This window comes from Phacochoerus africanus, chromosome 8, assembly GCF_016906955.1.
Source record: "Phacochoerus africanus isolate WHEZ1 chromosome 8, ROS_Pafr_v1, whole genome shotgun sequence".
Classification (NCBI taxonomy): Eukaryota; Metazoa; Chordata; class Mammalia; order Artiodactyla; family Suidae; genus Phacochoerus; species Phacochoerus africanus.
Genome location: NC_062551.1, coordinates 168,323,704 through 168,348,034, shown reverse-complemented (window position 1 = coordinate 168,348,034; position 24,331 = coordinate 168,323,704). Strand labels below are relative to the sequence as shown.

Below are 24,331 nucleotides of genomic sequence, written 5' to 3'. Positions count from 1 at the left end.
GTCGGAGCTGTAGCCGCTGGCCTACACCAGAGCCACAGCAACGTGGGATCCGAGCCACTTCTGCGACCTACACCACAGCTCACGGCAACACTGGATCCTTAACCCACTGAAGAAGGCCAGGGATCGAACCCAAAACCTCATGGTTCCTAGTCAGATTCATTAACCACTGAGCCATGATGGGAACTTTGAGAGCAGAACTACTTCCTAATTAATTAAGAAAAGATAAGCATCATTCTTGTGATAAACATTTATTAAACTCTACTATGCATCACATATTATGCTAGATGCTAAGGGCCTATGAAATTGAAAAAAATCCTTGTCAACAAAAAACTCACAACTGGATGGAAAAGATCAAACTACAGATAGCTACATCATTCAGGAGCTGTAACAGCAGAATGCTCAAAGAAGTATGGTAATAAAAAGAAAACAGGTGAAAACAGAGGGGGAGGGATGGTATCCATGAGGACTCAGGTTCGATCCCTGGCTTCACTCAGTGGGTTAGGGATCCAGTGTTGCCAAGAGCTATGGTATACGCTGCAGATGTGACTTGGATCTGGCATTGCTGTGGCTGTGGCATAGGGTAGCAGCTACAGTTCCAATTCGACCCCTAGGATGGGAACCTCCATATGCCCCAGGTATGGCCTTAAAAAAAAAAAAAAAGAAAGACTACTTAAATACAATGAAGAATATGGACAAAAATACTAAGATATTTAAGTGCATCATAAATCTAAGAAAAGTGGTGCAGTACAGCATCAGCATAAAGTTTAGAAACATGAAGCTGAGGGCTGAAGCTGAAAATGTGACCACAGAGGTGTGCTTATCTGCGTACCATACCTTAAGGCAGCCAGGTAACAAACAGATGGAGCAGAGGTAAACAGAGATTAGAGGCAGTAGACCATCTGGAGGTGATACAGTAATCCAAATTATTTACCACTGAAATAACCATTTAATCTCATTTCTTCTCATTGTTTTGTTTTCATTCCCAGGATCTCAAAACATCAATGATGATGAAAGGAATCAGATGAAAGAATGGATTAGGTTCAGGGGATTTTTACACCCTATGGAGATCTGGACAGTGCTACATACCTTCTTATAAAAAAAAAGGTGACTCACAAGCTCCTGGACACGTCTCATGTTGACAAACTTTAGAGACAACACAGAATCCCTAATCCAGCATCAAAGCCAATGGCTGAACTCAATTCACCAATTTTCTCTTTACACAAAAAAAGGACCAAATGGAAACTCTAAAATTAAAAAGCCCAATAATTAGACTATAAAGTTCACTAGATATGACAGAACAGGATACAGAGAGTCAGAGATCTTGTAGATCAGTAAAAATTATCCAATCTAAGGAGCAAAAAGGAAAACAAAGAAAGCCTCAATGATCTAGGAAACAATGTCAAACAGTCTATCGCACTTTAATTGGACACTAAAAGGAGAGAAATTCTTACAATTGCTTACAAGAAATAATTATCAAAAATATCCCAAATGTGGATAAAAACCAAATTGGCTAAGCCTCTTCTTATTAGGTCAAACTGCTCAAACCTAAAGATAAAAGACAAAAATCTTGAAAGCTACCAAAGAGGAGATGGGGTTGGAGATGGGTATATTACACACGGGAGAATAAAAATATAAAGGACAGGTGACTTTTCTCCAAAAATAAGGGAGGCCAAGGATAACAGAATAGCTTCAAAGTTCTGAAAGGTGAGGAAAACCCAAAAAAACTCAAGATTCCACAGCCAAATAAAGTCTAAGGATACAATAAAAACCTTTTCAGATAAACAAAAGCCCATACAATTTGTTGCCCGCAGACCTGCACTACCAGAAATGCCAAAGGATGCTGTTAGGCTTAAAACCTGGATTTGCAGAAAAGAGCATCTTCAGCATAATTTCCTTAAAAAAAAACACAACTAACTTTTTAAAGTGGGGGGGGGGGGGGAGCCCAAACCCTATGATGAGATTCGAGAGGCAAGGAGAAGTACAAGATATGACGAAAGCACAAAGAAAGGGATGGGCAGATAAAGGGAATTACACTGCTGTGAGGTTATTACACTTGTGAGATGGATGGGAGGAGGCTGTGTGGTAAGTGGCCTGAAGCACGAGGGGTGAGCTGAGAAGTGGTGTAATATCAGCTGTGAGCAGACCTAGATAACAGCACATGTTGTTATGCTCTGGAATGACTACTAAAAAAATGAATAAAAGGAGCATAGCTAAGAAGTCACCAGAGGGAATAAAATAAAATACTATAAAACTATGTGATTAACTCCAACGGCTGCAAAAAATGAGGCAACACAGAAACAAAAGAAAAACAAAGAGCAAGCAAATCACTAATCATATTAGAAGGCAGAGACTGTCAGACTAAATTTAAAAAGTCAATGGTTATAGCTTGTTTATAAGATACACACTTTAAATAATTTATAGACTAAAAGTAAAATACTAGGAAAAAACTTACCATGAAGTTGCGTAAGAAAGCTACAGTCATTACATTATATCAGACAAATAAAGTTTCAAAAGAAATATTCAGAAATTAAGAACATTTTATAGAGCTAAAAGAACAGTTCAACAGAAATATTAAACACTCCATAAACAAATATTAATTTGAAATGCATCACAGACCTAAATGTAAAATCTAAAACTATAAAACCTACAGGAGAAAATATTTATGACCTTGTTTGAATTCCTGGACAGGACATAAAAGTCGCTAATCACTAAACTAAAAATTAATAAATCTCATTTCGTCAAAATCCAAAACTTGTACTCTTAAGACACTGTTATGAAAACAAAAAGGCAGGCCACAGTTGAAAAAAATGTTTACACAATATAAATCCAAGAAAAAATATATCCAGATTATACATAAAGCTCTTGCAACTCAGTAATGACAACCAAATTTTAAAAGGAAAAAAAGACAAAAGACTTCAAAAGAGCTTTCAGAAGAGAAGAGAAGGTACAAAGATGACAAGGAAGCACACACGAAAAGTTGCTCAACATCAACAGTCGTCAGGAAAACTCAGTAAAACCACAATGAGATACTACATCATGCTCAGTACAATGACTAAAATTAAAAAGATAGGTAATACTACCTGTTGGTCAGGATACGGAGCAACTGGAATTCACGTCTTGCTATTGGTAATGCAAAATACACAACCACTTCGGAGAAAGACTTGGCAGTTTCTTACCAAGTTAATACTCCATTATTCAAGAGAAACAAAAGCATATGTCCATATAAAACGTGTCTAACAATTTCCTAGTAGTGGACCCAAATGTCCACTAACAGATAAATGGACCAAAAAACCATGGTACAGGCATACAGTGGAATACTACAAAGAAAAAAAACACCTGACAATGCAATAGCATCACAGACATTATGCTGAGTGAAAGAAGCTAGTCACAAAGTATGTACTGAATGATTCCATTTATGCGACATTCTGCTATGTGAGACTTAAGTGACCTGATCTGCTATAGAAAAATCTACTACGGGCTTAAAGATCACTATCCAAAACCGGGGCCTGAAAGCGGGTTTGTTCTAAAGAGTGAGACAGTGCCTGGAAGTGAGCGCCCTAGGCTGTAAGCATACAAAGGGACGATACGCAAATGCAGACGTTGTTATGAGTCCACACCAACAATTCCGGCACAGCAAGTTAAGGTCTTCCTAAGGCAGAAGACTTAGTCTACAAAACCCCAAAGAAAGACCACAAATTAGAACTGTATAGCCCTGAACACACCTTCCAAAACTAAATCGCCTATAAACTTCAAGATACCCTAAAACAAAGATTAATTCTAGAGAGCGGGGGCAAAAAGCGGCACCCAAGTGAAAATTAGGCAGCACTCTTAAAAGTGATCAAATCAATAATAAAGATGATTAATACGAAAACTTCTTGCTTTTCTTAAGCACAGAAAATGCATCAGAAATGAAGATGTGTCAGAGACAGACTTAAATGCCTTTATTTTCATCATTACTAGTATTTATCACTTCAAATAAAGTATACCTAATTATTCCAATAACTTCTGATTGAAATTTTAGGTCAGCACAAAGCACCCTGGCCTATTACACACTGATGTAATACGAGTGGAACATTCTTGTTGAACAAGTAACAGCTTTTTATTAATGTTACACTGATTATCAAGTTAATCTAAGTGTTGCTCAGGAAAGAGTGTTAAGGAATCTACTCTTAACCAACGGATTAAAAATAAAATGTAATTAGCACACTGACTGTAGCATAGTAAAAGGTTTCTCTAAATGTTAAGGATACTTAAAAACAGTATGTTCTATTAAATGACTAACAGTTGGCCACATCTTGTTTTTATTTTTATTTTTTTTTAATTTTTTTATTTTTATTTATTTTTTGTCTTTTTGCCATTTCTTGGGCCGATCCAGCGGCGTATGGAGGTTCCCAGGCTAGGGGTTGAATCGGAGCTGTAGCCACCGGCCTACGCCAGAGCCACAGCAACGTGGGATCCGAGCCACGTCTGCAACCTACACCACAGCTCACGGCAACGCCGGATCGTTAACCCACTGAGCAAGGGCAGGGACCGAACCCGCAACCTCATGGTTCCTAGTCTGATTCATTAACCACTGCGCCACGACGGGAACTCCCACATCTTGTTTTTAAATCATCAGTGCCTTAACCTAATCCTTTTGGAAATTATTTAGGGAGTTCCCGTCATGGCTCAGTGGAAACGATTCTGACTAGCATCCACGAGGACACAGGTTCAATCCCTGGCCTTGCTCAGTGGGTTAAGGATCCGGCATTGCCATGAGCTGTGGTGTAGGCCACAGATGCAGCTCGGATCCTGCATTGCTGTGGCTGTGGTGTAGACCAGCAGCTACAGCTACAATTTGACCCCTAGCCTGGGAACCTCCATATGCCACAGTTGTGGCCCTAAAAAGACAAAAAAAAAAAAAAAAGAAAGAAAGAAATTATTTAAGTTGAAGATAAATAAGGTTTTACTATGTCACAACTGCTTTCCAAGAGATAGCTCACCTATATTTACTATAACTCACATATGACTATTACATGTTACTATGTTAATTCAACATTGTCTTGAATCTCAGTGTTTGTCAAATTAATTACTGAATCTAAGCGTTAAAAAAAAAAAATCTGAGGAGTTCCCATCATGGCACAGCAGAAACGAATCCAACTAAGAACCATGAGGTTGCAAGTTCGATCCCTGGCCTTGCTCAGTGGGTTAAGAATCCAGCATTGCTGTGAGCTGTGGTGTAGGTGGCAGACGCAGCTCAGATCCAGCGTGGCTATGGCTCTGGCTAGGCTGGCAGCTACAGCTCTGATGAGACCCCTAGCCTACGAACCTCCATATGCCACGGGTACAGCCCTAAAAAGACAAAAAATAAAAATAAAAGAAAATTTGATGTTCCAGTGAATTTAGGACTGGCAACATCTCACATGTTCTTCAAAAGGTGATTAAACTGGTAGATCCGTAAGATGGACTATATGAAACAAAACAGAACTGCTGATCCTAGAACAGCACAGATGGATCTCAAATGCATTATGCCAAGGGAAAAAAGGCAGACGCAAAAGGCCACCTCCTGTGAGGCCCACTTACATGAACTCCCGGAGAAGGCAAAATTACAGGGATAAAAAATGGATGAGTGGTTTCCAAGGCTTTGGGGGGTGGGGCAATGCTGCTCTATGTCTCGATCATGGTTATGCTCCTGCTGTATGCATTTGTCAAAACTACTAGAATCACACCCCGGAGAATGAAGTTATGTATTTTACAATACACAACTTAAAAAAATGTATCTGAGGGCAAAACATTATTTTGTAAAAAGCAATTTAGATCTGGAAAAGAGAAGCCAATAACAATCTTATCTCCCACCCTCATGAGAAGGGAGAAAACTGCATATGCAAAGAAAAGACAGCTCTACTTAAACTAACTGCTCTGACTAAGAGTGAATCGTGAGGGCTCCGAGCGAGCACCTCTCTCTCCGCAGCGCTGTCTCATCTCCATCCAACGCGGCCTTTCCCATCCTCTCTGAGTGCCTCTCCCGGTGCTTACTCTGGGCTCTCTAACCCTGACGTGTCTGATGGACTGCCTCACACTCATGATCCACTTGAGCCTCGACACGCACTCTCAGCACCAACTCACTTCTTGACCTCAAGGTAGTACTTACACTAGCTCCCTTCACTGCCGATTCCACCTCCACTTTGCTCTGTCCGGTCCTTCAGCCAAACTGGATCATGCCCTCATCTTGGCGTTCCCCTGGGGTTCTTACCTTTCCTGAGTTAAAACTGCAAAGGTTAAGAATTTCATCTCTCCTTGAAGTGCTTTAGGAATGGGAAAAAACTCTAAAGCCTTCCCTGAGGCCCCTAGGAGTGTTTTTTCACTCCAATAAATATGATGTGCTTATTCTGGTCCAACCTTTAAATTCTACTTTCCGTTGGTTTTTTTCCAAGACACAGATGAGAGGTCAACTTCTTCCTCACAAAAATTACACACCTACTTTAAGAATTAAAATCTACTGTCTTCCTTCCTCAGGGTACAGACCTACGGTTCCGCAACACTGCTTATCACCTAATACTGTATCTTACGTTCTCTCAAACCCCTCCGGTTCTCCGCATCCTTTTACAAACCAAATGACCAAAACAGGGTATCAACAAAAACAGATAATCTACAAATAAATACAACCCCATACGAACATGGCCAAAAAAGAATACCCTTTGAAAAAAAGCCATCAGTCACTATGTTACAGTTTCATATTATGACAGAGGACAGCAGTAGAAAATAATCACAATCTCAGAACCTCCAAAGGTTATTCTCTAGCAATGGGTCAACTGTTTCCCCACACACCCGGAGACCCCCAGTCTCTGACCAGTAACCATAAGGACGAAGGTTCCATCCCTGGCCTCACTCAGTGGGTTAATGATCTGGCGTTGCCGGAAGCTGTGGTGCAGGCTGCAGGTGCGGCTTGGATCTGGTGTTGCTGTGGCTGTGGTGTGGGCCAGCAGCTACAGCTCTGATTCAACCCCTAGCCTGGGAAATTCCATATGCTGCAGGTGCAGCCCCAAAAAGACAAAAAAAAAAAAAAAAAGACATACACCAAAAAAATCAGATTAAAAAAAGACAAAAATATAGAAAATAAGGCTAGTGATAAGAGAGGAGATAAAAGACAGGAATCTAAAGAGAGAGACTGGATAGAGAAAAGGGGTATAATCAAGGGGAAACAGGACTCTGTCCCCAAGAAGCTGCAGGATGGAAGCGAAACAGAATTTCATTTTGTTTGTGTTTCTTTTCAAAGAAAGCAATAATGTAGCTGTTTGAACTGAGTTTCAGGGAAAAGAACATGGATTTCAGACTATCAACATACATGGGAGAGTATCAAAGATAAAATAAAGGCCCGAGTCAGGAATACACAGCTGTATAAAAGCACCTGTAACTCAACAGTACTTCTCAAGTTTATGCTGGCCCCACACCTCTCTGGTAATACACTGAACAGGGAGTTCCACCCTAAAAGTATGGGAAAGAAGATACTCTAGGAACTCCTTCCACCTCTACCTCTTGGACCCATCTGGGTCACGGCAGCAGCTGGCAAAATCCTAAGGAGACCCACAGCCAAAAACTACTCCCACCCCACCTTGGCTCAATGGTTTTCTCCCACTGTGGTGAGGGTGGTTTTGGAAAAGCTCCTCAAATGCCAGGAAACACTGTAATACAAAAAGAAAAAACAATTCATAAGTACCAAAACTTAGCTAACACTTTGGCTTCCCTTTCATGGAAGACTGGTAGAATGGAAAAAGCACCAGTATATTCTGATTGTTGAACATTCATTATCAGAAGATTGCTGGACTCCAGTGGACTTGGTGGGGAGGGCACCAAACACTCTCTGCTAAGGGTTAACTGAACTAGTAGATTATATGCCATAAGCTGCTGATGGCATCTCTGCCATGAACTGGGCTGAAAATGAAGCCGTCAGAGAAGCTAGCAGAACCAAAGGAGCTGAAGATACCTTCCTGGTGATGCAGTTTAAGAATGCGGCTCCAGTTCCAGTCCTTCTTGCAGCTATTTTCTCCCTCGAGTTAGTCTGTAACAGATGTCTGTGACTCGCAAGTCAGTCCAGCCAGTACACTGGGTTCTAACTCCACACCCAACTTGAGGAAGTCATTCCCCCTTTACTGGCCTTAGTGTCTCTTCTATAAAATGGGCTAGATCTGAGGTTTTCAAAATTTTTAAGCAACGGAAACTTTTTAAACAAAAATCTTATTTTGGCATCAAAAATTAAAATAACTTTATTCATATAATTTTTTTTTCTTTTCTTTTCTTTTTTTTGGTCTTTTCAGGGCTGCACCCGCAGCATATGGAGGTTCCCAGGCTAGGGGTCCAATCAGAGCTGAAGCTGCTGGCCTACACCACAGCCACAGCAACAAGGGATCTGAGCCACATCTGTGACCTACACCACAGCTCACAGCAATACCGGATCCTTAACCCACTGAGTGAGGCCAGGGATCGAACCGGCATCCTCACAGATCTTAGTTGGGTTCATTAACCACTGAGCCATGACAGGAACTCCTAAACGTACTTTTTTATATGATCAGATTTACAACATTTACTTCTGACCAAAATCAGTGAGAATAACGGGTATTTAAATATCACCCTGAGACTAAAATAAAAGTATACTATAAGTGTCCTTTATAATGATCAAAATCAATGAGAACAGTGATGTGCTTAGATTAAAAACAGCATTTTAAAATTAGAGAGTAATGGTAAAAGTTGAAAGCTTTCATTAACCTCCCGGGATTCCATTTACTTCTGGATTCTGTTTTGGTCACACAGAGAAATACAATCCTGACTCGAGAAGAACAGCTGCAAAGAGGAACAGGTTTTCCGTATCTGCCTCACCCCGGGGTGTTATTTAGTTAAAGCTGGAGAAAAGCTTTTACGTTTTGCACAAAAGAAAACTTGACAGCACAAGTGTTTTTTAAGTAGGTCTCCAATTGGTTACAATTTAGTACATAAGATAGTTAAGCATTCATGAGTGCTGGTTTTCTATCTTTTAATGACTTAAACCTCATTTAAAAATTAAGTCTGAACGGAGTGTTTACAGATTTCAATTAGTATTTTCATAGAAATTAACAAAATAGAAATCTCTAAACTCTATTAAGCAGACTTTGAGTCAGATTCACATATACTAACCATCAGCGATTATAATAAAACAAATACAAAAAGCTGTAATTCTTCTTTTGTATAGTAAGCCTGGTTTAAAGGAAAGAAAAAATTCAATTCCTGTGCACAACACTAGAGAGTTACGAATGCACACAAATAATAAATTGGGCCAAATAAGAAGACCACTGCCATAATCTACTCAACCTGACTGAGAACCAACTTGAAAGGACAGGTCACAGCAGGTGCTATAAAACATCCATGACTTAAGCGTGCCTGCTTCACAACTGAGGTGAGCAGCTCTCCATGTCTAAGCTCAGCGAGTTAGCAGTACAGCGAAGGATGAAACACAGCGGATCGGGAACAACACAGGCTTGAACTGCAGAGGTCTGCCTACACACGGGTTTTTTCCAACAGTAAATACCGCTCCACAGTTGGCAGCCGGTTGACTAGAGAGGTAGCACGGAGGGGTCACAGGAACCATGGAAACCCAGGGCTGGCTATCAGTGATACTTGACATTTTCAGCTCTGCAGAGAGTCAGGGCCTCTAAGCTGCACACTGGTCAAGAGTCAACCGTACTTCCGCTGACTCAAGAGTGTCTCCTCAGTGCCACCAGCCACTGCGCAAGCAACTGGGGTTGGAAAGGGAACAATATATCTATCATCCCTACCCTCTTTAGACTTAAACCTAATGGCAGCAGATAACCAATGAAGATTTTAAACACAGAAGTCATATGATTAGTTCAACATTTATGAAAAATGGCTGGCTCCTAAAATTAAAGACAGCAAGTGTTAGGATAGAGAGACCAGTTAGGAACCCACTGCAATAATGACAAAGCATCCGGAACTCAAAAGATGGAACAACAAACCCAGCTGAAGTATAGGAAAAGAAAAAAGCTCCAGAGGGCAGTGGCGCAGCTCAATCTTAAAAGGCAAGGAGTACACCAGACAGACAGAGGGAGTTTGTGCAATAAAACTATATGAAAAGTGCATTCATAGTTCCTCACAGTGGGTCATGAATGAGGTGAAATCATAGCCAGAAAGGCAGATTAAGGAAAGATAGTAAAAGATATTTTATAACAAAGCAACATCTCCAGGACACTGTTAAGCAGGGTGATAACACAACCAACCTTATACTCTAGAAAAATTCTTCCAAGGACAGTAGTCTAAAGATGACAAGAAGTCTAACCATCCAAACAAGATGAGCGCTAGCCAAAAGATATACTGTCGCAAAGTCCTAATCCAACTAATAACTTATCATGACAACCACACACGGTCCAAGCAAGTACTCTGAGTTTTAGAATCCTGGCAACTAGTACCCGGTTCAGGCCACAATGGAGTTGACACAACCTGGAAGCAAAAACGGGCAAGTTTCTGCAGATAAAATACTAAAAATGTAATGATGGCAAAAGATAAACAGAATGAAAAGGAAAAAACAGACTAAGAAGACAAGGAAATAAAAGAAAATTCTATTTCGGGGTAAGAATTACTTCCACTTATTGTCAATTACACACAGACTCACCTCTTATGTTGTGGTTCCAATAAGCAATTCAAAAGCCAAACTGAATTTAGTACATAACACTTAAGAGAGTAACCCACAAAAACTAGATCAGAAACCGCAAACTGCAACAGAGGGCAGGCTCTACACTAGCCAGCTTCTCACTGCCTAAAAAGAAATCTCTCCCCGGCTGGCTGGTCCTTGGAGCATATCAACGAAAAGGGGGTGAGGTGGGGTGGGGTGGGGTGGGGTGGGGTGAGGTGGGGTGAGGTGAGGTGAGGTGGGACGGGGCGGGTGGGGTGAGGGAGAGCTTTGCTATTTCACAATGGTTCCTGATCACTGAACTAGGCAAGTTCTTGAATGCTTTCACTCCAATTCTTTTAAAGATATAGTTCTGATTCAAACATGCCAAGAGATACAATGAAGAATCCAATACTTTTATCTCAAGAAAACAAATCCTACCTTTCCGGGGTCATCCTTGGATCGAGGCACTTTAAGGAAACACTTGTTCAGGGACAGATTATGTCGAATGGAATTCTGAAATTAAAAAGGAAGAAAAGCCATAGCGTCATTGGAATCCAAAAACCAAAACCCTCCTTTAAATACCCTAAATATCTCTATGCACTGGAATACAATTACAAAAGGAATAACCTTTAAAAACGAGCTTCAAATTTAAACCTTTCTGATTTTCAAATTATGAATGTTGCAAAGGGAAGTAGTTATTGGAAAAGACAGAGTCTACTGCATTTTACAAAATTCCAAAGAGTGGAATATATGTCCCATTTTAAATGTTTATTAAGACCTTTTAAGGATATAGGAAGATGTCAATAACTAATGTTAAATATTAAGCGCCAAATATAAAATTGTATGCATATTATGATTTTAACTGTGATATACATACTTGTTAGCTAATTTACTTACTCTTGGAAAGAAGCCAGCGTGTAAAATGCTAAGCGCTACCCTACATGGCATTAGAGGGAATGACCATCCTCCTCCTTTAGCGTTTAAGCAAGGTTCAAATGCTCTACAAGGCACGCGTTATCACTTTTTAAGGAGTTTTCAAAGTTTTAAACAAAAGAACCCCACTACTCCATTGCAAGAGCACATAAAATCCAACAGATTCTCCCTACAACATGCAAGAAAGAAAACCACATGGGATGACACTGGCTACAGAAACCAGCAAGGATACGTAGGTTCCTCGACGCAGCAGGGAAGAACGGACAACTTGGAGAAGGAACCTGGACAATCTAGGAAACATGAAATCCTCCATGAGTAAGTAGGACGGTGCCACAACTTTCACAGAAAATACTCAAAGGCAATTTCTTCTTAATGAAATGCTCCGAAATCCATTTTATAATTTTGTTTGTTCCAAAATGGCCAGGTATTTGGCAGAAGGGCTCCAAATGCATTTAGCTACTACTTGGAATTGGGGGTGGGTGGATCATCTTTTGGTATGAATCATATTATTTTCGATATAAAATTCAGAACTCTAACAACAAAGCCTACAATAAAACATGCCTCTCCTGGGGGCAATACTGGGATCAATGAAGTTTTTAAAATATAACCAGAGAACATAAATTCAAGCCCACCTCACTACCACCTATCAGTTTAAAGCTTATGAATGAGAGCTCCACCTCTACTTGGAAGGTAAACAGTTATAAAGACTAACGTCCCTTCCCAAACAATGAGAAACCAATGGATAAGGGGAAAAAAAAAAAAAAAAGGCTATTTTAAAGCCACATCAGACAGCTGAGGTTGCAAGGCAGCCCAACAAATGAAAGAAGACAAACTGTCTTACCTTTTGGCAGAACATGGGAGAAGGAGGTGGCCCACCACCCAAGCACCCAAGAAATTAGCCACAGTGTGAAAGGCCAATCGTGGGCTAGTGCATCAGTTTAAAGTAACAAGGACCCCAGACACAAGGGAAGTTTCCAGTCATTCTCAAGTTAGGAAGACGCTCTTGGGCCTTCACCATATGCTCACCATGAAGATTAAGGGGAGGAAAGGAGACCAAAGGAAGTCTTTGCAGCCTAAGCAGGAAGGAGGAAACTGATGGCCAAGGTGAGGGGAAAAAGCCACACCACTTTCTACAGATCTCACAAAACAAAAAACTTAAGTTTGAGGTAGGAGTAGCCAAACCTCTATCCACAGGGCTCTGGCAAAGATTAAAGAATAGAAACAAAACCCTTCTGCCTCTAGGGAAGGACAGGAAACACTTTTCCAGGATAGAGGCAAAGACTCACTGCTGATGGAGGAAGGGCAGAAGCAAAATCCTTTTACCTCTGGGACAAGTTCAGAAACTACCCAGGGGCCAGTATCCCACAACAATATACCATGCTGAGGTGGAGGCTGGCTCTAGCTGGGAAAGGGGCAGGAACCTCCCACACAAAAGAGGGAAAGAAGTACTGAAAAAGCCCCACCCCCAATCCTAGGGCCTACATAAGACTAAGGCTGGATCAAGACAACAGAAAAACAAAACAAAACCAAATAAAACCACCCCTTATCACAAGCCTAGCAGTAAATAACAAGTAATAACGACCTACTGATAGAGGAGGGGAAGACAGGTAGGTAGAGACAAGGAAAATCTAAAGAGAAAGTGGGGAAACTAGGAAAACTCTGCAGCGCCCAAGTCCCCCCACTCCAACCACAAGGTAAGAGGAATCTACTGCAAGAGGAATGTCAATCTGAGGTATACTGAAAGGCAATACACCGACAACAAAACCTAAATTCAGCTCAACCAACAGAGTAATTCAGCTTCCCACACAAATGGCCTGTGAAAAAAGATGCCTGACCGTTTATCATAAATACTACTTAGCTTATCTCTACAATTCTTCTACACATATATTAGGCGCTCAGTCAAAAATTGCAAGACACAAGGAAAAGAAAAAAAAACATTGTCAAGAGACAAAGCAATCAACAAAACCCAACTGAGAGACGACTCGGGGGTCAGAAATATCAGGCAAGAACCTATAAAAACCATGACTGGTGTGTGTGCTCAAGCACCAAGGAGAAAAAGTACACGACTTGCATAAAGAGATGGGACCCTCAACGGAGGTGTACGAGCTCTAAGAGTGAAATGTAAGCGATAGAGGAGTGCCCACCGTGGCTCAGCAGTAACGAATCTGACCAGTATCCATGAGGATGTGGGTTCAATCCCTGGCCCCGCCTAGTGAGCTAACGATCCGATCCAGCAATGCCATGAGCTGTGGTGTAGGCTGCAGACACAACTCGGATCTGGCGTTACTATGGCTGTGGTGTAGGCCTGCAGCTACAGCTCTGACCTGACCCCTAGCCTGGGAACTTCCATGTGCTATGGATAAGGCCCTAAAAAGACCAAAAAAAAAAAAAAAAGGGACAGAAATAAAAAAAATGATCAAAGATCAAGAATTCCCTAGATGGCTCATCTGGATTGGACACAACTAGGGAAAAGCTCAGATATCCTGGGACAAGAGTAACAGAAATTACTCCAACTAACACACACGCACATAGGCCCCAAAAAGATCATCCGAGAACTATGGAACAACACATGTAATGTGAGTCTCAGAAGGCAAAATGAAAATGGGGCAAAAGAAGATTTTGAACAAGTCACAGCCAAGAATCTCCCCAAAATAACGCAAGGCATCAAATCACAGATGCAAGAATTTCAGAGAACATCAAGCAGAAGGAATTAAAAATCCACACACCTATATTCAATATAGTCAAAATGCTGAAAATCAAAATGAATAGAGTATCTTGAAAGCACCAAGAGAAAAAAAAAAGATTATGTATAGGAAAATAATGATAAGAATTACAGCAGATGTCTCAAAAACCATGCAAGAAGACAACAAAGTGACATCTTAAAATACTAAAAGAAAAGTCAATTCTATACGCGGTGAAAATCTCTCTCAAAAATGAATTACAGATGAACAAAAGCTGAAAGAGTTCATTTCTTGTCCTGCCAGGTGGCTGGCAATGCTATAAGCAAGTTCTTCAGAGAGAAGGTGGATACCAAATGGAAACCTGGATACGAGAAAGAAGAGCTCCAGAAATGGTGACGATGAGGGCAAATTTTTAAAAGTTACTTTTTCTTGCTTGTAATGCCTTTAGAAGATAACCATCTAAAGCGAATATAACAGTTTTATCATGGGTTAATAACAGGTAAAAGTAAAATATATGACAACACTAACACAAAGACTGGGTCTGGAAAATTAGACACATAGTTGACCCCTGAACATAATAGGTTTGAACTCCATGGGTCCACTTACATGAGAATTTTTCTTTTTTTCTTTTTTTTTTTGGCTTTTAGGGTCACACCTGTGGCATATGCAGGTTCCCAGGCTAGGGGTCGAATCAGAGCTACAGCTGCTGGCCTACACCACAGCCACAGCAATTCGGGATCTGAGCTGCATCTGTGACCTACACCACAGCCCACAGCAACACCAGATCCTTAACCCACTGAGCGAGGCCAGGGATGGAACCCACAACCTCATGGGCTCCTAGTCGGATTGTTTCCGCTGTGTCACAATGGGAACTCTGAGAATTTTTTTCAATAAATACATACTGCAGTACTACACCATGCCAGGATGGTTTAATCCATGGCTGCGTAACCATGAATGTGGAGGCCCAATCGTAAAGCTGTACATTCAACTGTGCGGGGGTCAGTGCCCCTCCTCCCCAGGCTGCTCAAGGGTCAACCACGTACGGCTGGTAACGTCCGTACGCTACATGTGAAACGGTCCACTGAAGACGGTAGAATGTGTAAGTTAAAGACGTGTGTGGTAAACCTGGAGTAAGCACCTCCTAAAACAAACTTTAGGAAGAGGTACAACTAACAAAATAGGAGTGAGGAGAAAATGTTATTACTAAAAATACTCAGTCCAAATTAAAAGACGACAAGGAAAAGAAAGACCGCATCGGAAAAACTTGTGTCCACCCACCCACCTAAAAAGTGCGAGATGGGAGAGCTCCTGTTGTGGCTCAGCAGCAACGAACCTGACTGGTATCCATGAGGACAAAGGTTCAATCCCTGCCCTCCTTCAGTGGGTTAAGAACCCGGCACTGCCACGAGCTGTGGTGTAGGTCACAGACGAGGCTAGGTTCCCGCATTGCTGTGGCTGTGGTGTAGGCCAGTGGCTGCAGCTCTGATGGGACCCCTAGCCTGGGAACCTCCATGTGCCGTGGGAAGCGGCCCTAGAAAAAGACAAAAAAATAAATAAATAAATAAATAAATAAAATAAAATAAAAAGTGATCACGGCAAGTTCTGGGCTCCTAAAACTGGGCAAAAAGAACCTTTTTAAAAAGAATAATTATGAGGAGTTCCCAGTGTTGCACAGTGGGTTAAGAATCAAACTGCAGCGGCTCAGGTCAATGCAGAGGAGCAGGTTTGATCCCCGACCTGGCACAGAGGGTTAAAGAATCCAGCATTGCCACAGCTGCAGCACAGGTCAGTGCTACAGCTCAGATTCAGTCCCTAACCTGGGAACTTCCATACGCCAAGGGTTCAGCCATGAAAACAAAAGAAAAAAAAAGGTAAAAAAGGAAAAAAAAAAACAGAATAATTATGAAATAGCAATCCCTGGAAATGTTAAAGGTCCATCTAAAGCAAGAGATTGGACCAGATAATATCCTCGGCATATTTTGTTCTAAAAAGCAACAGCATGCTTCCCCAGCTACTCCCATTTTTCTCCTTTCATCCCTCTTTCTTTATTATGTCCAAACTATGTATCTTCCAGATGCAACTGTATCACTACTTCCAAAGCAGTTTCAGACTATAACTTGGGCTGGCCAACAGCAAGAAATCCAGCAAACTGAATCTCAGGTGGACTTACATGCAACAAGATCTCAAACAGAAATCTGTAAGTTCTATAATGAAGTTACTACTAAAACATATGCAAACATAAAAGATTAATTCTACAGGGAGAAGAGAGGTTAAATAGGAGCTTAAAGAATAAACAGAATAGGAGTTCCCTGGTGGCTCAGTGGGCTAAGGATCTGGCGATGTCACTGCTGTGGCTTGGAGTGCTGCTGTTGTGTGGATTTGGTTCCTGGCCTGGGAACTTCCACATGCCATGGTCATGGCCAAAAAAAAAAAAAAAAACACAACTAAAAAAGAATGAACAGGAGTTTCTGGTGTGCCTCAGCAGAAACGAACCTGACTAGTATCCATTAGGGTGCAGGTTCAATCCCTGGCTCTGCTCAGTGGGTTAAGGATCCAGCATTGCCATGAGCTGTGGTATAGGTCACAGACATGGCTCGGATCTGGCATTGCTGTGGCTGTGGCGCAGGCCAGCAGCTACAGCTCCAATTCAACCCCTGGCCTGGGAATTTCCATATGCTGTGGGTGCCGCTCTAAAAGGCAAAAAAATAAATGAATAAATAAGTAAACAGAATAATGCCCAATAGAACAACGGCAAGATAGAAAATAAAAGGAAAACAAAAGCAAGAAAGAAATCAAAGTGTTTATTTCTGGGACAGCTAACAGGCTGGAATAGCCAGGAGAAAGAATACATGACAGGGAACTAGCATAAAATAAAGCTAGGAATCCTAGGCTGAGACCAGGATTCAGGCTCCCATTCAAACCGTATTCATTGAGGCTGACTAAATGGAAGTATGGTGCTAGGGCATGGAATAGAAAGACACAGAAAAAAATCCCTTCCCATAAGGCACTTGATTATCTGGCAGGGTACAGTAAATCAATGGTACACAGTATTCAGTAAATGTCTTTAACAAATATATTCAAACAAAAAAAGACTAAGGTGGGAGTTCCCACTGAGGCTCAGGGGTAACGAGCCTGACTGGTATCCATGAGGAGGCAGGTTCAATACCTGGCCTCGCTCAGAGGGTTAAGGATCCGGCGTTGCGGTAAGCTGTGGTGTAGGTCTCAGACACGGCTTGGATCTTGCATTGTTGTGGCTGTGGAGTAGGCTGGCAGCTGAGCTTGGATTCAACTCCAAACCAGAGAACTTCCATATGCCGTGCATGCGGCCCTAAAAAGCAAGAAGAAAAAGACAAAGGTGTTAAGACAGAAAAGCTTATGAGGAACATAAGTAACTACCAGCTGATGGCAGACCTAAAGCTCCATAGATCTTCTTACACACACACACACACACACACACACACACACACACACACACACAGCCCACAAATGGGTAACCCCTACATAAGAATATGAACATAACAGTGCACACAAAAAAGAAAGCAAGTTGAGCTATTTCTTATATAACGTAAGTGAAGTAGCAAACTAATTTGATGGTATGTCAAAAGCCTGGATGAGAAATTAGGGCCTGATTCTAGAGCTAGGGTACGGAAGGTGAACCTGGACATCTCATGATGCCAGAAAGTTACTATTAAGTGCTTAAAAAAAAAAAAAAAAGAATGGGACCACATCCAAAGGTACAGGAGCCAACCTATAAGTGCTCCCAATGGCCAAAGCAGCAATAATTTGAGCAGCAAATAACAAAGCACAAAAAAAATACACTAAATATCCGTGAGTGCATACCATAATTACAAATATATGATTAAATGATTAAAAGGGGAAGGAACAAGCCTTCCTTACAGAAGAATCCCAACTAATATGGGAAAAAAATGAAGGAAAAGAGAAAGTTACCACTAGAAAATAATAAAAACTACTGCAAGGATCTACCGATGAATGCTAAAATGAACAAAAATTTTAAAAAAAAGAGTACTTGCATACCCTCAAAGTATCTTCCCTAAAACATTTCATAATTTACAAAGCAATAGGTAGCAATTTTGTAGTGGAAAAACCTAGCAGACACTCCCTTAACCAAAGAACCAAAGTTTCCGTCTCCAGTAGTAAGACAAACTGACGTCAAGTTCCCCCGACATGATGTAGAGAGAAGAGCAGGTCACCGCTGCACTGCTCTCCCTACAAAGCACTATTTCAACCTACCCAAGAAAACATCAGCAAAGTGAGGAACATCCTACAAGACCCCTGACAAGTAGCCTTCCACAATGTCAGGGTCCTAAAAGACAAGGGAAGATGAGGACCTGTCACAGACTGGAGAAGACTAAGGAGACAGGACAGACGGCAGCTAAACGCCATGTGGATCCCAGACTAGATCCTGAATTGGGTCTGGAAGATCAAAGGACACTGGCGAAACCTGAATAAAGGCTGCAGTTTACTTAGCAGCTTACAGTACTGTTTGGTCGAAGTGTCACACCAGCATTCATTTAGTTCTGCTGACAGTACTATGGCTACAGAAGAGAGTCCCATAGAGGAAGTGGATGAAGACACGCGAGACCCCTTTGTACTTAGGTAACTCTTCTATAAATCCAAAATTCTTCCAAAATAAAGTTTGTTTAAAGAAACCTGGATGATAAAAACAGTACTAGTTGCAATAATACTATGTTGTTTTTCTCACTATCAACTTACCTGAACTGTGGGTATTGTTTTCCAGTGAATCTACGTTATTGCTGTTTCTACTTTATGCTTTGTCAGTCTTCTAACATCATAAAGCTATAAATAATTAATATTCTACCAAAAACAGTTACTCCCTAATTAAAAACATTTAATGTCCTTTTTTACATCCTAGAAATGACTTGTAGTCAGAATTTCATCTTTAATTAGGTAGATTTCCACAAAGCTTTATCTTCAAGAGAAGCCAATCCTGCTATTTTTCACAGCATAAAGATAAATATTTAAATAGAATCCTTACCTTCCAACCACTGCCAGCCTCTCTATAATATGGGAAGTTATCACAAATCCACTGGTAAATCTCACTTAGAGTCATTTTCTTTTTGGGTGAGCTATTAATTGCAAACGTAATAAGGCTGGCGTAACTGTATGGAGGTTTCCCATCTTTGTGCTGCTGGACTTCCTCCTGGTCCAGGGTGGTGTTCGGGTCAAGGAGTGCACTCTTCTTAGAAATTCCCGTCCCATGTGCATTTTGCGTAGTATCGGATTTCTGGATGGCCGCTCGCATGGTGAGCTGTGGTAACCAGTCCATGGACGTTAGGCTGCTCTCCAGTTCTGACGTCATCCTGAAGGTAAACAGACCCCTTAGTCAATATCAAGGAAAGCACCCCTGCTTCTTAAAACATCCAGTAGTCACAAATCTAGGAGTTCCAAAGTGAGGGAAAGCCTGAGTTAAATCTGGAGGAAAAAGACTGAGTGTATTAACGACCACACCAAAGATTTGAGGGATTAACATTTCCAATCTTTTTTCTTAATTTCTTCCTCTCCACAACACAACAAATTTGGTTTTAAAGTGTTTAAGAAGCAGAATAAATACACATAAAGTGATTCTGATGCAATTTTCTTAAAAAGACTATCTTGTGACTTTAAGTAAGGCGACAGGATCATCTAATATGAAAAAAAAAAAAATCAGTCTGTAGTCCAGTTCTTTACTCATCAACACCACGGGCCCTTTAAAAACTTAAGACTGTATCTGGCATTTCTTTTACACAAATTTTAGGGAAATCACACAAAAGAATACCAAAAGCAAAGTGAAGGCAAGAGATCAGATCAAGATACAGAGAAACAGGCACAGGAATTTGCATAGAGGAAGAAGGCAGAGTGAAGCAGGGTAAACAAGAATAGCAAGGAGACAAGCCAGTTGGGGGAGTTGACCAAAAAGAGGAATGCAAACTCAAGGACACTGATGAACTAGAGAACAGAATAGGCAGTACCAGGCAGTTTAAAAAAAAAAAAAAAAAGAGCCAAGGAACAAGCTTAAGAAAACTAACTAAATATCTGGGAATGTAGGATATAATAGTGATTAAATCACATAAATGGACAACAAAACTCGAGGACAGGATTACAGAAACATCCAGGAATCCGGATTCTGTAATATATTCCTCTACGAGGCTGAAAAATTCAAACCAGTACCACAAAAAGAAAAAACAAAATCTGCCAGGTAAACACATATTCCAGATAGAGGAGGAAACTGCCCTATGACAGTGGGTTAAGGATCTAGCATTGTCACTGCAGCAGCTCAGGTCGCTGATGTGGCACGAATTCAATCCCTGGCCTAGAAACTTCCACATGCCACAGTCAAAAAATATATGCATATTTTTTTCTTTGTCTGGGGGAGGCGGGGTGGGGGGAGGACAAAGTCTGACACGTCACACAATGGAATTGCTAACTTTCAACAAAAGGTACAAGCCTTCCTATCCTGAGACCAAAGAAGCAGGAATAGTGACCCTGACAATAAAGCAGAGAATGAAACACTTCTAAGTGATACGGAAATAAAGGAAAAAATAGAAAACAAAATAAGAAACTTAAAGAATCTCGGTAAAAAGAAAAAAAAAAAAATCCTAGATAAGAAAATCCTGTACATACACTTTATCTCAATGGCTGGAGGCAAAAAGCAACCTAGAGAAGGTGCTTTAGGCCCTGACCATTTGGGAGGCAGGTATAGCTGGTAAAGAACACGGGCTCTGCAGGCAGGGAGACCAGAGTTCAAGTACTTATTCCACCAGTTACTACCTGTGATACTATGAAACCCCATCTCATCCGTAAAATGAAATAATAATAGTACCTGTGGTTACAACATTACTCTGAGAGTTAAGCAGGATAACATGTGCACAGAAGAAACAAACACTCACTAGGCGGTGGTTAATAGCATACTCTAGGAGCATCCTGGGAGCATCCTAGGCGGTGGTTAATAGCATACTCTAGGAGCATCCTGGGAGGTACTCATGAACCATAAAGCAAACCAGAGTAAGCAAGAGCAGCTTTAAATCAAGAGACAGCCGTGAGGGTTCTCTCTGCACTGCCAGTAGAGTCCTATTATCTTGTTTTTCAGATATTTTGATCAACAGTTTTACATTTTACATTTGCTTCCCTCCCCATCTCTACCATATGCATTTCTTTGAAAATTAAACTTTAAATTCCTCTATATAGCACCTCCAGAGATTTAAAAAAAAAAATTACCATCCTGTCTGCAATTTCAGCCAGAAATGCTTGTTCCCAACATGAAATAAGTTATAGACACTAGTGGAATAAGGAGCCAAGATAATTTAAAGATTGCAGAAATGTCAAAGTACCCTAGAGATCAGAGATTAGAGACCAATCCCTCAACCTAAAAATGAAAAACAAGTCTAATGAAGTGCAAGACCTGCCCCAAGTCACATGAATCGTTAACAGCAGAACTAAAATCAGAGCTCAGCTCTCCGGATGCCCCATCCATTCATTTTTCTACCATACCTCATCTGTAAAATGACAATAATAGCAGCTATGCCTCACTGATAGAAGAACTCAGAACAGTGACTGGCAACTAGTAAATATTCAAGAACTGCTAGTCACTGGTGGTGATAATAGGAGTTGCTGCTATTATTATTCACATTTCCTTCTACAAACACTGGCTACTGTCATATCATGCTCTCATTCTATTTGTCTCCATTAAGTCTCCACCAAGTGGCTTTACGTTGTTCATATTTCCAAAGCAGCCAGGCACGTACACTTTCAAAGCTAATGTAAAAGCACATTCCAAACTGGAATATAACTGATCTCGCAGATGCTCCTTATTAAGAACCATCTTTAACTTCTGTTTCCTTTCACTGAGACTTTGAGAATCTCAATAATATACTGTGAACATACACTAAGCAGGTACTTAATACGGCTATAACATGTACAAAGTATTTGAAATTACACGTGCACAAGGCTGTTTTAGAGTAAAACTGTGCATACACACACCCCACATGCACACAAGCACACACACATAGCAAGTATGATACAACTTCAGTCCTCTAGGAACCTCCAAATAGGAAGGTCAAAGACAAGAAAGAGCTGGAAAAGAGCTCTGGGTATCGTACTGGTTCAGAAAAGGGGACAACATGGGCTGCAGGGGTGAGAAGAAGAGAAGGAAGAATTTCAGCTAAGACTTGAAAGAACATTAAGATCTAATAGGCTGGGAAGAAAATGCTGCCTAGTCATCAAAAACATCATGAGTAAGAATTACTCCATTGCTGTGCTTATTTTTTTGCCAGTTCTCCTATAGCAGATTTGAGGTAGACTGTTAAAAAATCTCTTAAATTTAAACTCCGAAAAAGGAGCTTGTCCTCTTTGCAATTTGTTAAATTTTACACATTCTTGGTAGTGAGGTAGGAAGTGCTTCCACTGTTGCTGCTTAAACTGACGGCTGAAAACACAAAAAAACAACCATGAGATTTAGCCAGATCATCAGTAACTTTAGAAAGCACTCTCTTGGTGGAATGGTGATGACAGAAGCCCACTTGTATAAGAGAACAGATGGTGGCAGATTTAAAAACAGCATGGGAAGCTCTGAGGAATCTGATTATGGAAATCTGGTTAAGAAACGTCAGGCCCTCTTTATCTTACCTCATTCCAAAAGCTTCCTAGCTGGTCTCCTCAGTTCTGATTTCTCACCACTCCTCCCTGCTAATCACTGCCAGAGTCCACGTATATACTCCAAGCGAAATATCAGCATGGTTTTCGTGTCTTTGTGCCCAAAAACCTTCAATGGTTCCATTTTTCCTATTACAATGAATCTAAATGCCTCATTTCCAACTACGTTGGCGTTCACGAACCTCTTCGTAATCCTTCTCTAAATTCCTGGAGCAATTAAAACCTCAGTTTGGCTCTACCACGCTGTCTCGTGTGTATAACTGCGTACTAAGCTCTCCACCCCCACTCCCCTTCTCCCCCACCTCCCCACTGAGGAGACTTTCCCTATACTAGTATTTCTGAGGCTGCCCAACCCCACGCCAGACGGTATCTGAAAAATAACAGTATTTGGGTAAAAGGAACAAGAGTGTGTTTTCTTTAACGCCTTTTCCTTCTCACGCTGAGCACTCGGCTCTACTTTTTCAAGACTCAGACCAAACACCTCCCTCCCGCCCCTTCCGAAAGCCTGGTCAATGCACTCTTCCCATGTTCTTATTCTTTTATCTTATTCTCATCTTAGTCATTTCTGTTCCCACAAAGTCTAGGAACATAGGCAAAGGGTCAACAAATGGTGGTTAAATGATCGGAACAGTGACTGTGCAATGAAGGTGTGGGCATGTGCCTCCTCAAACACTGAGACCCAACATGTTTAAAGGCTAAAAGAGGGAGTTCCCGTCATGGTGCAGTGGTTAACGAATCCGACTAGCATCCATGAGGATGCTGGTTTGATCCCGGACCTTGCTCAGTGGGTTAAGGATCTGGCGTCACCGTGAGCTGTGGAGTAGGTTGCAGATGCGGCTCGGATCCCGCTTTGCTGTGGCTCTGGTGTAGGCTGGCGGCTACAGCTCCGATCCGACCCCTGGCCTGGGAACCTCCATATGCTGTGGAGTGGCCCAAAGAAATAGCAAAAAATAAATAAATAAATAAATAAATAAAAGCTAAAAGAAAGACGTGAAAGGAAGTTCCCTTGTGGTGACGTGGGTTAAGGATCTGACATTGCCACAGCTGTGGCACAGGTCACAACTGCAGTGCACGTTCAATCCCTGGCCTGGAAACTTCCACACACTGCAGGTATGGCAAAAAAAAAAAAAAAAAGAGGTACAAGAGGATTCAATAGTATGATGTAAGGGTAACCACAGAATTGAAGTCCTCTATGAACTGGAAAAAAGGAGACTAACAAGGAGCACTAGACAAGAACAGAGTTCTACTGAAAGACAGAGAAAAATGGGAAGACAGAAACCAACATAAAAAGATAATGTTACTTGTGGGATAAAGCCAAATACGAAGAATTTGTCTGAAGTGCTTAAATCTATGATGGGGTCTGTTGTATAAAAGATGCTCCATGAGGAATTTCTTTCTGTATACAGTAAGA

The 24,331-nt window shown here is 41.1% G+C and overlaps 1 protein-coding gene across 3 annotated transcripts in view; it reads right to left on the bottom strand.

Annotated features, from left to right (window-relative positions):
• Window positions 1–24,331, bottom strand: part of FOXJ3 (forkhead box J3) — a 138,816-nt gene that overhangs the window by 74,340 nt on the left and 40,145 nt on the right. For all 3 annotated transcript variants that reach the window (XM_047789525.1, XM_047789526.1, XM_047789527.1), the window contains exons 3-4: window positions 19,268–19,592; window positions 11,075–11,149 (exon numbers count right to left, since the gene is read on the bottom strand). In XM_047789525.1, the coding sequence (XP_047645481.1) occupies window positions 11,075–11,149; window positions 19,268–19,592 (400 nt within the window). The remainder of the gene's footprint in view (window positions 1–11,074; window positions 11,150–19,267; window positions 19,593–24,331) is intronic.